At 40.7% G+C, this 15339-nt stretch overlaps 1 protein-coding gene across 1 annotated transcript in view; it reads left to right on the forward strand.

Moving 5' to 3' along the window:
- The window catches only part of LOC122194267, a 71870-nt gene extending 58449 nt beyond the window's left edge, over positions 1-13421 (forward strand). Inside the window, exons 32-38 of the mRNA XM_042895212.1 lie at positions 815-967; positions 4079-4210; positions 5720-5872; positions 8779-8982; positions 10768-10888; positions 12648-12778; positions 13093-13421. Coding sequence (XP_042751146.1) covers positions 815-967; positions 4079-4210; positions 5720-5872; positions 8779-8982; positions 10768-10888; positions 12648-12778; positions 13093-13206 — 1008 coding nt within the window. The 3' untranslated portion in view covers positions 13207-13421. The remainder of the gene's footprint in view (positions 1-814; positions 968-4078; positions 4211-5719; positions 5873-8778; positions 8983-10767; positions 10889-12647; positions 12779-13092) is intronic.
- Positions 13422-15339: the final 1918 nt, after the last annotated feature.

The following is a 15339-nucleotide window of genomic DNA, read 5'->3' on the forward strand; positions in this document are numbered from 1 at the left end:
TAAATTGCTGTGGTGTGCCAGGTGGATGAGTGGATGAATCATTTATCACCTGCTGCATACCATAGAAACATCTTGTAAAAATGTCTGGTAAGAAAAATTCTGTACCTATTCCGAGATAGGAGGCATAGTTTTAATGGAACAAGTACCACATTAGAGAGAGTGATGGAAGCTCTTTTTAGTTACCGTGGTAGGAACTTTTTGGATATAATACTTCAGTTTGTAATGTTCTACATTATTATTCTTGAAAACTTTATGTCCAGTGTGTAATAATATTGCTCACTCTAACGATGCCTTTGTTTTTCAAGGTAGTCCACAAGTAATTCAAGTTTCTTTCCAGCAGTATCATATGTTATTACTTACAAAAGTAATGATACCCCATTCTTGCCTGTAGAAACTACCAGATTCTAACATCATATTTTCAAGCACCTGCCTGTAACTGATCCCCAGGGTTTTGATTCATAGCCCAGAAGCCCATCAGTGTCTGTGGTCAAGACACTAGTGACTTGAGGAATACTGAGGGTTAGTCAATTTCTCACCAGAATGTCTATTTTATCACCACAGTGCAACTGCTTCCTTTGAATGCCTACCTCCCAGGCTTGCCAATAAGGTGACTAATGATACAATTCAAACTCCACTCCTTGCAACATCTGGATGTAAAAAGAGTATTGCTCTGTCTTTCAGATACACTGACTCGGGGAAAATAATTATCAAGAAAGACCATCTGGTTGTAGCTGAGAGACTTCTGAAATCTTCTGAATACTGCTTTCCCATATGTGTGCATTTAGCCTCTAATGGGTTCTGTTTGTGATTGCAGGGAAAGTTGGACGTCTATCGACTTAGCATTGAGCAACGAGTGCTTGAAATCATCAGTGAAGTGAGAAGGGAAGGAGCTGACAATATGATTGATCTGAAGAAAAAGTTTGGCTCTCCTGAAACTAATGATGACTTGGAAGAACAGTTGTCTAAAGTAAGGAAACAAATATGCCTGTAAATAAACACAAGGATAATATCTCGACTGAACTTGTTTAGGCTGGCTTACGTTACTGCATTCTCTCTTGGATGTCATGGCCCATTACTAGACTCTGTTAATGGCTACTAGTTTGTTGGAATGTTATGAATCAGTTATCTTTGACTGGGTGTTGTGCTCCAAATACAGAAATTTTAGACTACACCCAGGAGTTAGATCCTGAGTATCAGCATGTATTTGAACTGGATTTGGTTTTAAACACAGGAACTCTGCTTTGACTCTAACTCCATACTTTCTATGTAGGTGAAAATCAGAGGTTGAACTTACATCTGTGCAAGTATATATGTGAGCTTGTATTCCATCATATGTCAGACTGTTTTTGTCATCTTTTGTCATTGTCTGTTTTGAATGGGGGAAAGACTAAAGGACGTTAGAGTGAGCCAGATAAATGTGTTAATAGATCTGACTATTGTGCAAGCTGTTCACATAAAAAGTGGGAACAAAATCCTTTTTTCCATTAAGGGTTACTTAAAATCAAATATATATTCAAATTTGTTTTGAGAAAGTGTCCCTAACACTGATATTCTGGGAGATACAAACTAAAGCCTGGAAAGTAATTTCCTGGATACAATTTCCAAATCAATCCCTTTTAGAGTCAAACATATCTCCCTTCAGCAAAGTTCAATTTGTACTGAAATTATGTTAGTCAGTCAGTGAATACAAATCAGATCAAATGGATCATGGCTAAATACCTCGGTCTAAAGCAAATATGCCTGCAGATCTCTTTAAGCAGAGAAGCTTGTAAAGCAGGATAAAAATGTAATACCAACACAGTAAGAAGAGCTTTAAACCTCTGTCTGAGCCTGGGGAATAGGTATGCTCAGCAGTAAATGAAGAACTAGTGGAAATGGAAGAAGTCCATGTCTGAGAAGGCTGCAGGGCAACTTCCACATTCCCAGGTGGAAAGTATTTTGTGCCGAAGCAGTGAACAAGGAGAGCTGGAAGCTCACATGCAGACAAACATTTGTGGTGTGGGCAGAGTCACAGAAACTTGGCGAGTTGGTGCACACAGCTGGAGCATGGGCATGGATGGCTACAGGACATTTTAAGAAGGGTCAGCAGGCAAGAATTACATTCTGTGTGAGGAGTTCATTCCCTGGACTGAGATCTTGTATGAGTACGGAGACGTACTACTGAAATTCTACAAGTCAAGGTTAGAGGAAGAAAGAATACTGGTGATGATTAATGACTGTGATGAGAATCTGCTGCAGACTGCCTGGTCAAGAGTAGAAATTAGTTGTCCTGTCTACCAAGAGCTAAGAAGAATGTTTTTGGCTTGAGACCTTGGTCTTCCTGAAGGTTTTATCCATCTGGAAGTCTACTGGAAGTAGAACAAAGCATTGCAAAAGCACAGCCAGTTCCTAGACCACATTAGTAATAATATCTTAAATGCAAATGCAAATGCTAAAGAGCTATCCAGGGTAAATCCATATTTCTGCTGCTCACAAATGGAGAAGATCTGGTGGTAAGTATAGGTGTAATCTGAGGCTGCAGTGATTATGAAATGATTTCAGGATCAGGAGGAAGACTGTAAAATTATGGTGGAGAACAAGGACTTGGAACTTCAAGAGTGCTGACTGGGACATTTTTGGAGGACTGCTAAGCAGGGAAAGTTGCTGGGAAACTGCCATGAGGGAAAAAGGTGACCAGGAAAGCTGGTTGATTTTTAAAAGAAAACTGTAAAGATTTTGTAATCAGCTGCCCTGTTATGCAGGTGGACCAAGGAGATTAATGGAAACTTGACCTTATTTGACATAGCAAGGATTTTCTTAAAGGACTAAAATGCAAAAAGAGATACTCAAGTAGTGAAAGCATGAACAGGCAACAAAGACAATATCTCAGAGTTCAGACCCATAGTGATGAAATTAGGAAGGGCAAAGCCCAGCTGCTACTAAGGCTAATATGAGACACACAGGATAAGAAGGTGAGTGGACACTAGATGGTAGAGCTCCAGTGCAGAGACAGCTTGAAAAATGTGAGGAGTGGATTTACAAAAGCCTTGCAATAAAAACTACAAAGGAGATGCGCAGCCCAAAGCATTGGTACAGGTGCATTGAGAATGGCCAGAAGACAGCTGGGTGTTGTTATTCTACCCAGCACTGACAAGGGGGCACCTGGCACACAGCTCTTTGAAGGAGCGCAGCAGTAGGAGAGGGATGTTTGAGAAACTGACCAGTGGCACAATGTGGAGCACTTTGCCTCCAAGGAGAAGTTAAGAGAGCTGACCTGGTTTGGTCAGGTGAAAGAGGTGATCTTGAAGCAGCCTTCACCTACAGGAAACCACAAATATGTTGGAGCCAAACTCCTGGCAGTGGCAGATGGTAAACAATGGGCTGCAGACATTGGCTGTGGTGAGAGAGGTTCATGGCAGGCAGCAGGAAACCTTCATTAGGAGGCTGGTACAGCAGTATGGGGAGCCTGTGAGAGCTCCACCTCTGCAGTTCTTCAGGATGTGGTTAGACAAGATCTTAGTGGATGTGGCTTAGTGTTATCAACAGTCCTGCTTTCAGCAGGAGGTTCAACCAGGTGTCCTGGGGCCTGGGCCTCCAGAGGTCATCTGCAACCCTTGCTTCTATGGTTTTTTGTGTAGTGAAGTCTGCTATTTTAAACAAAGAAAACAAAACCCAATGACTGTACTTCTCATGAATCCTCTAATTTTGTTCTTAATGAGTACACTGTAGTTAGGGTGAACCAGGCTACTGCTACTGCATGAACCAGAATCTCCATCTGGCTTAATTACAGTGTTTATCATCATTAACAGTGCTTCATTTCTGAGGGACATACCTGCTTGTTATTTTTGATTATGTTTCTTTCATTTGTTCCTCAGTTTCTGGCAATGTTCACATTTCCTGTTTCCCTGGAGACACGGTAATAGAAGTTTATTGCCATAGACTGCATTGTTTCAAATAGCAAAGTTTGAACACTTGAGAATTAAAATGAAATACAAATAGTCGCATGCTCTCACAATTGTACTTACTTCAAAAGCACGTGTACTTATTGGAGAACGTGATCTTTGTGGGTGTCTGCACTTACTGATGTCTTCTTTAGCAGGAGCAGCTGCAGCTCTTGCAGGATGAAAATATCAGCCTAAGCAAGCTGGTGTGCAAGCTGAGGACTCTGAGCTGCTGGAAACACACCACTCAGAAAGCACAGCTCTCTGCAAAGCTGAGAAACGCTGAGAAGGTTATACTTCCTATTGTTGCATCTCTGTTTCATGTTGAATTGTCTACTATGTTAATAGTCAGATTGGTCAGACTTATTATTCAGTGAGCTTATATGCTATGGTGGTAACTGAAGATTTATGTATAAATGCTGATTTCTTTTTCCCCCTGTAAGTTGTGGATGTAAGGGGTGGTCTTTAGCTGTGAAGATCGTGAGACAAATCACTGATGCCTTCTTCATGACAGAATCTAGGAAGGGCGAGCAGCCTACAGTATTCCTAATTCTGCTGTTGACTCAGAAGAGTAACTATGACACTTTATCAAAATAAGCTATTTCATAACTGATGAAATCATGTCAAAAAAGAAGACAAGCAGACACGAAGTGAAAACGAATGAGGCCAAATGCTTTTGAGGTGCTGAAGGTTTTTTGTTGGTTTTTTTTTTTCTTTTTCCTTTTGAAATTGGTATCTGCTTAAACAAAGCAGAGCACAGCATAAGCTTTGTAAATTTAATTACAGAAATACGAGATGAAGCACAAAAATGACTGAATTAAACTAAAGTGAAGGTGGACGGATAGAAGAGCGCCTCGCTGCTTTAAATGAGGCTGATTAGAATGGAACAAACAAGTTATTGATTGCCCTGTAGGTTAATTAGCCACACATGTCAAATAAATGGAGGGCAGAGAGGATCATATTTGCTGACTTATAATGAGTGAAAGCAAAGTGGCTTTTCTATGCTTGTTAATTTTAAAGTCAAATAAAGCTGGATGTGTATGTGTTCAGTTCAGCTATATCACAGTGATGCTGAATTATTAGAATGACTTATTAATTTATATTAAGTGTAGATCAGTCAAAGATGGATTGAATTATTGCAAACTTGTAGATTTAAATAAGAGCTATTTAAAAGAAAAGTCTGAAACTGAGAAAAATAAATGGGGAAGTTTGTCTTTTTAAAATGATAAAGTAGCTCATCTCACTGAGACAGAGCTTTCTTGTGTCTGATTCTGCAGTGATCCTGCAGATCTAAGAACCTTTACTCTGCTCCAAGTGCAGAAGCTGCTGAACCTGGCTCTTGCCAGGCAGGAAAACAGAGAGGGCAGGCCATTAAATCTGTACCTGATGTAACAGCGTGCATATAAATATACATTTGTGTTTGTGTTTAAAACAAACAAAAAGACCCTGCCTAGAAGGAAAACAAGCTACATTACACACATTTTTCCTTTACAGACAATGAAGGAGTAAACAGATTAGTTGGTGGACAGGTCTTTCTAATGCGTAAGGAAGATCAAATTTTGCTCTGAGCTTCTTTACACACAAGAGCTTGAATTGTTGTGAATCCAAGTAAAGATATGCAGTAGTGCTGTATGAAAGATTATTATTAAAAATCAGCCCTTGATAGAAGAAAATGTGAACAATACAATACTACTTTACTAAAAATCTCTTAGATATTACTTTTTAAGAAATCTACCACAATGTAGAAGAGAAAATCACTGCTCTTATAACTGTTCCCATCATGTACTTTCTGTCTGCAGGAAGCTCTTCAAAACAAAAAAGAGTGTCTTAATGCAAAGATGATGGCAGAACAAGAGGTGACTTTATTGCAGGGTCAGCTCACGTCTGCAAGGAAAGCTCTTGAAAAATCTCAAGCAGAAAATGACAAGCTAAAGGAAGAGCTGCATAAGCAGGTATCTGAATTAAACGGGTCCTGATTCATCAGCATAGCAAACTGAATTCTCCTCTCCACCTCACTTGCTTTAATGAGGATTCTCCATACTGTTATTTTAGGAGAGAAACGGATTCAAAATCAAATGTGTAGTACAATTACTGAAGCTAGAAATGTATTTCATAGCACAGGCTCATTTGAGCCTTTTCACCACTGCATGTAGAACTAGGAAAAACTGTAGCATTTCTAAAAAAAACTTTGAGTCCTACACCAAAATGAGAGCTGCAGGCACTATTTGCACATATGCTGTCAATAATGCTGGATATATATTTTAGCAGAGGAAAAAGATGCTCAGTATTTCATTCCACAAGAAGAAAAAAAAAGTTAGAAATCTTAAGGTTCTTAGTCTTGCACCCCATCATTAGATTTCAAGGAGACATTCAGTGATGCTGTCATTAAAAATCATTTCATGTTTTTTGTCATTTGAATAGCTTCATGGATATATCACTGCCACCACAAGCATGGGGAACAGTTCATTTCTCACAGACAAACTGAAAAGCACACCCCTCACGTGCAACCTGATTAATGCCAGGCAAGACAGCTATGGAAAATAAGCCTTGTCAAACCAACCTCACTTCATTCTCCTGATAAGATTACAAGCTAGATATATAAGCATAATGCAAGAGATATAATGTGTATTTAGAAGAATCTTATAACAGTTGGGTTAGCAGTGTACACCTTCTGTATTTTAAATTTTAATATATTATGTAGTACCTATAAAAAATGCTAAATGGATTAAGAGCTAGGTTTTTTGACATCTAGAAATGTGTTATTTTTATTAAATGAAAATGGTTTCTGACTGATTTCTAGTGGAGTTGGTAGCAGAATTGTCAGTATTCGAGATTTTAGTCAGTGGTGTGGAAATAAATAAAAATTATGGAGTATAAAGTTTGCCAATGACATATTTGAGGAGGAATGTTAGTGAATTTGTTGCTTCACAGTTAGTGAATAATGATGTAGGCAAAGCAAGTGTACAGAATCGTACAGAGAGCTTGGTAATTTGAATATTTCTCCAAGAAGGATTGTAGTGTGTAACTAGATGAAGAATGAGATGGAAAGCAAGATTTCTACAGAGCAGGATGACTGCAGCCCAGGAAAGGGCAGGGATCATAACAGGCAAATGAATGACCATGTAGTGTGGTAGTGGAAAGGATGGATGCTGCAATCTTTTGATTTATAAAAAGCAGAATAGCATAGATAGATTAAAAATGGGTTTGTATCTGTGTAGAGCACATTTCAATACTGCCTCTGGTTCCAGGGTGCACTATAAAAAGATGAGAAAAGATTGAGAAGGTGTGGAAGAGGATTATAAAAAATGATTTTTGGGGCTACTGCAAACAGTCTAGCAAAGGAATTTATATATTGTGCCTGTCTAAAAGAAGGATGACTTGATTATATTCTATAGACACTTTTGTAGGGAGAGAATAGCTGAGACTAAAGGGTGCTTAGGGAAAGGTGTAGATGAGAGGCAGTGCCTAGAAGTTGATGTCAAACTGAAAATTGGAAATGAGCAATGATGTTTTAAAAACGTGATTAATCATAGAAATGATCATATGTCTGAACACTTTCAAGTCAAGGTTGGATGCCTTTCTGGAAAAGACTGTTTTGCCAAACCAACTCACTCATTTTGGTAGAAGGGTAATTAAGGTAAATGCTGGGGCATGTGAGTTGAGTTACACTGATTGGTTGGGTCCCCATCCCTGGCTGTGTTTCAAGCCATTTGGATGTGGTGTTCAAGGCCATGATTTGGTGGAGGGCTGTCAGAGTTGGGGTAGGATGGTTGGGCTGTGCTTGGACTCCATGATCTTTAAGATCTTTTCAACCTGAGCTACTAAAATGTCAGACGTGATGCTCAGTTGTGAACTTTTTGGTCTATGAACCTCCAGACTTAGTTCAGCTTAGAGATCTCCAGTGAAAAACGTTTGGGGTCTGAATGCTTTGAGCTCTGACTTTGCATTCAGGTTTTTCACTGGCATGGGGTTGCATTTGAATGGTAAATTGGTTTTCTGAATTGACAAGCTGTCAACTTACTTCTGAAAGATCCACTGCATTTACTGCCTTTTTAACAGCAGTTTTTGTGGTTTCAGTTTCAGTTTTACTTCCATTCCAGCTTCTGCTTCTTTCTCTTCTTCCTGGTTTTCTTTCCTTGGTATAGATAGCAATGAAAGTATTTACGAATAACATTCGTAAAAATTCATTCCACAGCCCTTGGCTGTATGCAAGGCTTGAATTAATAGCTGGGATTTGTCATACCATTGCATCCTGTTGTGAAACATCCTGAAAGACAGCCACAGTTGCTGGTTTTCTCTGCATGCAGTATATAAACAGCAATGTTCGAAAAAGATGTGCTCATTTCACCTCCCTCCCTTCCCTTGTTTACGCTTTGCTTTTGAAGACAAGTCTCACATGCAGACCAGAGGCTGCTTTCAGAAAGTAAATTGCAGCAAACTGAGGAAATTGGAACCAACTGCCTTCTTGTTTATTTGCAATTGAACAAGTTCAAAACACGAACATTGTTTTGAGGCTTTTCTCTCTAACAAGCAATGATCACAATGATCTCACAAGCTGTAATCACACTATTCCGTCTCCCACTTACCCTTCTCTTGCACTCTCTGTTCCTGAAAAACAGATTTTCTTTTGGATTTAGGTCTGATTCTACTCTTTTGGTAAGATCTGACAATAATTCAGATTTGTCAACAACATTTCATCCTCTTTAACACCAAGCCGTGTGGGACGGGGTCTCTCCTTATTCAGCTCAGCTGGGGATGACATTTGAGAACTGGTCACACCATTAAGAAATCTAAAAGCTATGTGTGAAAACTGGGGGAAGCAATCCAAGTCTGAAGCGTTCATGATCTCATGTTGTAGAAACAAATGCTGTTGGAACATCAGAAGACACAAGAAGCCAGGAAAAGACAAATTCTCAGAGTGGTGAAAGCTCAAAACATGGAGAAAGTGCTTGAAGAGATGGAAGAGAAAGAGCAGAAACTGAAATGCCTGGTGAAGGAAGCTGAAAAGCCTTCTAGAACAGGACTACTTCAACAAAAAAGGGCCAAAACAGCTATGCAGCAGGTAAATTATAAATACACATTCGAAGAACAGAAACTAACCTTACTGGAGCAACGTCTCCAGTTCCAACACTGTCTGGGCACATCTAAGCATATCCTGTCAAGTGTGTGACTTTCACAGCACTTCAGAGCAGCCCTCCCACTGCTCTGGACCTGAATTCTACAGTAGTTAGGTAGGAGTTAATAGTTACAGTAGTAGTTAGGAGCCTTTGCACTGGGCTGGGTGCTCCATGCTTGGCATCATGCTCCACCCTTGGGTGCCATCTTGTGCTTCTGGTACTTCTCGGGGCCTTGCTGTTGAGTTTGGCTCAGTATCTTTGCCCTAGAAAGTGGTTATTATTCCCATTATTTTAGAAATAAACTACTTGGGAGTTTATGTAAGGTTCTGGTGCAATGGGAATGTGTGCACAGCCCTCAACAGCTGGGTTGACTCCCTTAGAGGAGCACGGTTTGCCCAAAGGGGCAAGGCTCTGTGTCTCCAGCCAGCCTGGCAATCTTGGTGGGGACTTCCTCTCTCTGCCCTTACCTCTTCGTTTCGCATCCATTACACCGATGTTTCCCAAATTCTGAACTACCAAGTGAACATATGGGGAAGGGGACAGCTTTAACTCAGTCTGGCCACAGAAATGGCACGAGTCTTAACTGAACTCATGCCATGGTACCAAACTGATATATTGGGTACTGATAAGTTGGTTACTGCGTTGCTAATCCTGAATTTAGTATAATTGAGTAACAAGGTCCACTTTAAGAGTATCCCCCTGTAAAAAGAACTGTAGAGATAGCACAGCTGGTAGAGTGGATCCTTTTGCTGTGAAAAATGCAGTGTTTCTTTTGTAGTGTAGTCTACAAAACAAAAGTTTGGTAACCACTTGATTAGACTTTAATTAGTGGAATCAATCTCCTAATTGACAACTCTGCAGCCACTGAAGACTGCTAGCCCTCGTGTTCTTGATCTAGAGAGAAAAAACTTAGTAATGTACCTGAATGCCTCTCCTGCAAGCCAAGCAAATGCATTCTGTCTTCAGTCTCCTGAGGCATCAAGGTGAAAGCATTGACTGTTCATTCTGCAGAGAGTCAGAATGACAAACGCTATTCTGCTGGGAATAATTCCTCATGCTGCTGTCACATTCTCTGAGCAAAATCATATGGCAGTAAGACTTCTGCCAAAGTAGTGGCTGTGGACATGAGGCCACAGATTTGTTTTCAGTCCATGATGGGGCTCTGAACTGTTTTCCTGTGCTTACAAAATAATCCATGAAGAAAATAGAGGTGCCAACAGCTGGATTAGCTTCAAGGAGAGCATAAAGGACAACAGCAATGCAGCAGGGAGGGTTTTATTACCACACAGCAGCCTCAGGCAGCACCTACACGATCATTGACACCAATAAGCTCTATATTTAAATTTTGTTATCAAACTATGCAGTCTTCCAGAGAGATGAGCAAAAGGCACTTGCTTTTTTTCACACAAGTCTGCCCTGGAATTGGAGGGAGGGCTATACACAGAGAGCAGTAAGAAAAGTTCTCTGTATTGTTTTTGCTTTCCTCCTGCGATGCCTTCTTATTAAACAATAACCAAAGTGGCAATTTGCCTTGTTTCTGTTGTATTATGCTTTCAGGGGGTTCACAGATATGTTTAGCAAAACTGTAATTATGGAAGCAATGGCCTCTCATTCACAAGAGCTCACAGGGCATCAACATCCCTTCCTTTAAATCTAGGCCCCTGCTGTGAGCTAGAGTTGTTAGATGATGAATTTTTGTTGCTGCCATTAATCCTTTTACCACCTTTCAGATAAGAAGCCAGTTAACCCAAGAGTTCAGCTTAAACCTGGAGGCCTTCCAGAACATTGATGAACTGCCATGTCAAGTTTATGACCTGGAAGCTGCAGTTTCCCAGAGGAACGTGACTGCAGGTAAAGATAGATTGTATGTTGCAACCTGCTTTCTCAGGGCAGTAAGTCTTATGGGCTATGTGCCACCTTCCTGGATCCCTCAACCTTTGAACCAATTGGCAAATTCAGCCAAGTTCTGAAAGAGAAGCCCTACTCCATATCGAAAGTGTAAAGGTGGAAGAGAAAGGCCTAAACTATTCTTGAGGAAAAGCCGGAACTCAAAAGCCACATGCCTTTTTTCACTGCAGCTGCTCAAGCAGCACAAGAAACACTGAGTCCCTCATTAATAGCTTTCAACCACAGCTCACGTCATCTTTTGCACTGTAAGAATATCATGGGAAATCTGAGTGGGGCTACATTCAAGGGAGGAGACAGTTAGAAAACCAAGGATCTCCAGTGGTAGGAAATTGGCTTCATTAGTGGCTCTGGTCTTCTAACAGCTTGCTTACACATCATGAGGGGCAGCCAAACTGGTAATTCAAGGAGATGCATGACTATGATTCTAAGTGTCTTTAGAGGAGCTCAAAACAGCAGTGAGAATTTTTCTGATCTTAACTGTCTTAATTTGGAACTTAAAGCTTTACCAGAAATTGTTCTTCTCTGCTGTTTCTTTTCTTCTTTGTTTTAGTTTTTTACAGTGCTTACATAATTCAAGTACCTTAGAACAGTGATTAAGGATTTTTATTCCTACCTGCCTGAACTGGCTGCTTTTCTCCATGGTAGCAAAATCCTGCTGGCCCTTCAGTTTGACAAATTCATGCAGATGGGCAATCTCTAAATTCCACACCAAATAAATAAATAAGAACAACAACAACAAGCTTTCAAGGTGAATTTCTATGCCGTGAAGAATAAAGTACCACAAATTCAGTTATTGTTTCCTTCTGCAGGGAGGGAAGATGTTAGTTATTCCTGCCTGAGAAAACTGAGAAATGCTCCTTATCACACTGCTAAGACACTATATGAGCCAATTCTGCAGAAATAAAGCACAGGGAGGTATCACTAATTAATGCACACGTGTATGTGGTTTCTATGTAAAAATCTGTCTTTTGTATTTATCTGAGTAATACAGTTCTATTCCTTTGCTATTAATCTGAGTAACACTGACCGTCCTCAGTCCTACAGAACTTGCAATAGCTCTTTTTGATTGAAAAGGCAAAGGTTTTTTGTTTTGTTTTGTTTTTAATGGGGCAAATCACCTCTAGGAACTGCCTGTATAGACCCCAAGCTGTACTCAGGTACCAGGCTGCTAGTTGATATTAGGCATAATGGCAACCACAGCATTTGATTCAGGGTTCTTTTCATATTGTCTGAAGGGGTAGCATTAAGTGGCTGCACCTCTGCTTTTGAGAAGCCTGAAAGAATTTTAGAAATTTAGAATTTGCCAGGGAATATATTATAAACTACTCCACTCCTGCATCTTTTCATCCTAACTTTGAACAGTACCACAAAAGCCAGAGTTGCAAGGAGAGTAGATGTACACGATGAGGCAGCAAGAATTTCCTGCTTCATTAACCCATCTACTACTGGGGGTGTAAGTGTTCATACTCTCATTACTATGAAAGAGAAGGGCTTCGGGTGAGCTGATACACAAAAACACTGCAAATAATTTTTGTTCTGCCTTGTGTGAATATCATATACAAACCACTTTTTCCAGACTAAGAAGTGTGCTACTGTTAGTACTAGCCTGAGTGTTTTTCACTTTGCTAGACATCAGAAACAACAGCCTTGGAATTTATTCAATTCAAATTCCACTTTAACTGTGTTGTCAATAACACTCCAGGTTCTGCAGCTCAGGTCCGGAATAACAAGACTGCAGCATTCACTCAGCTTGAGGATTATAAGCAGGAGCCTTTGAATCCTGATCCAAGAAACAGCACCATTAAAAGAAGAAACACTCAAAGACTGAAGACAGTAAGCATCACTGATGTTGGTGGTTAACAGTCTGATAGGGTTGCAAAACAAGTAACTCATTTGCTACTTTGCAAGCTGCGGCTTGCATGTATACCCAGGCAGGCTTCACCCATCCCTTCCCAGAATTGTCTCGAAAGACAAGGTGACCACTGTGTATGACTAGCGAAAAAGGAAAACATTTTCACTTGATTTTTCATACTGTTGAAAAATGGAGGGACTTGGGGGGTGGCAGCATTTAGCAGTCCAGGAAACTCCCCCCAGCCTGGGGTACCATGCCGTGGTTGGTGACTCTTCTGTGTTGCTTATGCTTTCAGGTACCTAGCAGATGGAAGCAGAGTATGGCAGATAGGCTGTTGCCACACCTCAATGAAAAATCTCTTCCTACTGTCTTCGCACAGCTACAGGAACACAGGCTGGTCTGGAAGTAAACCTAGTTGTATTTTTAGTCAGCCCAGGGCATTTTAGAAATTACTGCTGAGTTGGCAGTATTAAAGAGAAGTACAATTTATACACAAATCAAAGGGAGGCAGCAGCTCCCCAGTGCTGTGCACGTATACTTCAATACCATAGAATGGCCAACCACCAGACCAGGCTGCCTAGAGCCACATCCAGCCTGGCCTTGAATGCCTCCAGGGATGGGGCATCCACAGCCTCCTTAGGTCACCACCCTCTGTGTGAAAAACTTCCTCCTAGTATCTAACCTAGAGCCCCTGTTTCAGTTTAAAACCATTCCCCCTTTGTCCTATCACTATCCACCGTCATAAACAGCCATTCCCCCTCCTGTTTATACACTCCATTCAAGTACTGGAAGGCCACAATTTGGTCTCCCTGGAGCCTTCTCTTCTCCAAGCTAAACAATCCCAGTTCCCTCAATCTTTCCTCACAGGAGAGCTGCTCCAGCCCTCCGATCATCTTAGTGGCCCTCCTCTGGACCTTCTCCAAGAGCTCCACGTCCTTCCTGTACTGGGGGCCCCAGGCCTGGACGCAGTACTCCCAGCTGGTGCCTTACAAGAGCTGAGCAGAGGGGGACAATCACCTCCCTCTCACTGCTGGCCACCCATTTTTTAAATGCAGCCCAGAACACAGTTGGCCTTCCAGGCTGCAAGTGCATACTGCTGGTTCATGTCCAGCTTCTTGTCCACCAGGACCCCCAAGTCCTTTTCTCCAGGGCTGCTTTCAAGGACATCTTCCCCCAGTTTATATAAATACTTGGGATTGCCCCAACCCAAGTACTTATTGAATCTCATTAGGTTTTCATAGGCCCACTTCTTCAGCCTGTCCAGGTCCTTCTGGATGGCTTCCCCTCCTTCCAATGAATTGACTGCACTGCTCAGCTTGGTGTCATCTGCAAACTTGCTGATTCAATGCCATATATTTAGATGCAGCATCAGTACCAGCTGTGGTCAGTTAATCCACTGATCTGCTTCAGGTACTGAGTGGTCATCCTTCCAAGCAAGAGCAGCATTACCTGTTCTATCTTCTCAGACAGTGTAGCTCAATGAAGATATCAGTCAAAACTAAAATGCTTCCTTTTATTGCAGTAGCCTTGGAACATGGCAGTGCAAAGCATAGCTAAGTTCTCAGAGCAAAACTGTTGATGTTAGGCGTTTTATATTATTATTTTTTAAACTGCTTGCCTATTGCAACCCTTAAAACACCACATCCTGTCTGCTGACTGCTTTTACTCCCAGAGGTTGCTCCCTTAGAGTGAATCTTTAATGTTTAAAAATGAATCATCAGAAATGTCAGCATCTCTACCTTCCTAGAATCTTCTCCCTCTTCCCCCTAGAAAGGGGAAGAACAGCTCCTTGCACAGTGCTATACTACTAGAATTAAAAAAGAGAAAACTGCATAGGTAATACATCATTATCTGCAATTCTCTTGCACGTCAAAAATGCTTGCTTTTATAAACTAGCCAATAAAAGAGTCAGAGCTGTTCGTTTTTCATAGATGTGTCAAACTGTACTGCAACTTTTGATGATGAGCTACTATTCAAACCTATGTGCTTTTCAGAATCTAGAAGCTGGATGCTTGTGGATATGAGTAACTGGACATCTTATTACTCATTTCTAAATAACCAAGACCTAGAATGAGAATTCTGGCAACCCTTAGCAGCATTGCATTGGTTTAAACACTAATAAAAAAAAAAAAATCTAACTTCTGTTAGAAACCTTGCAGTATATAGAGTATTCCTAGAATAAGGCTGACATTCTTCACCAACACTGAAGAGAGCCTTCTTATTTAATTCAAGCATGCCTCTACAGCGCTGCATTAGAACTAGTCACAGAGCAATCAGAATACTGTGGAAGCAGTTACAAATAATACATGTGCTTTCTAAAGCCTTAAAATAAAAAGGGGACTGAGAATTATCTACAGTCAAACATTGCTAAAGAAGCTATCAAGTGCAACTGTAGCCCATCCCAAGAACCAGAAGCCAATTTAGAAGTAGAACACTATGCCCAGTAAGAAGCACTTACATACCTCTGTAGTGGTAAAAAGGAAAGAGATGTCCCAGGACAATTTTAATATCTTGAGAAAATACTTCTTTTGGAACTCAATAG

Source organism: Lagopus leucura, unplaced genomic scaffold (genome assembly GCF_019238085.1).
Source record: "Lagopus leucura isolate 7727_CA_CO unplaced genomic scaffold, USGS_WTPT01 Super-Scaffold_73, whole genome shotgun sequence".
NCBI classification, from domain to species: Eukaryota; Metazoa; Chordata; class Aves; order Galliformes; family Phasianidae; genus Lagopus; species Lagopus leucura.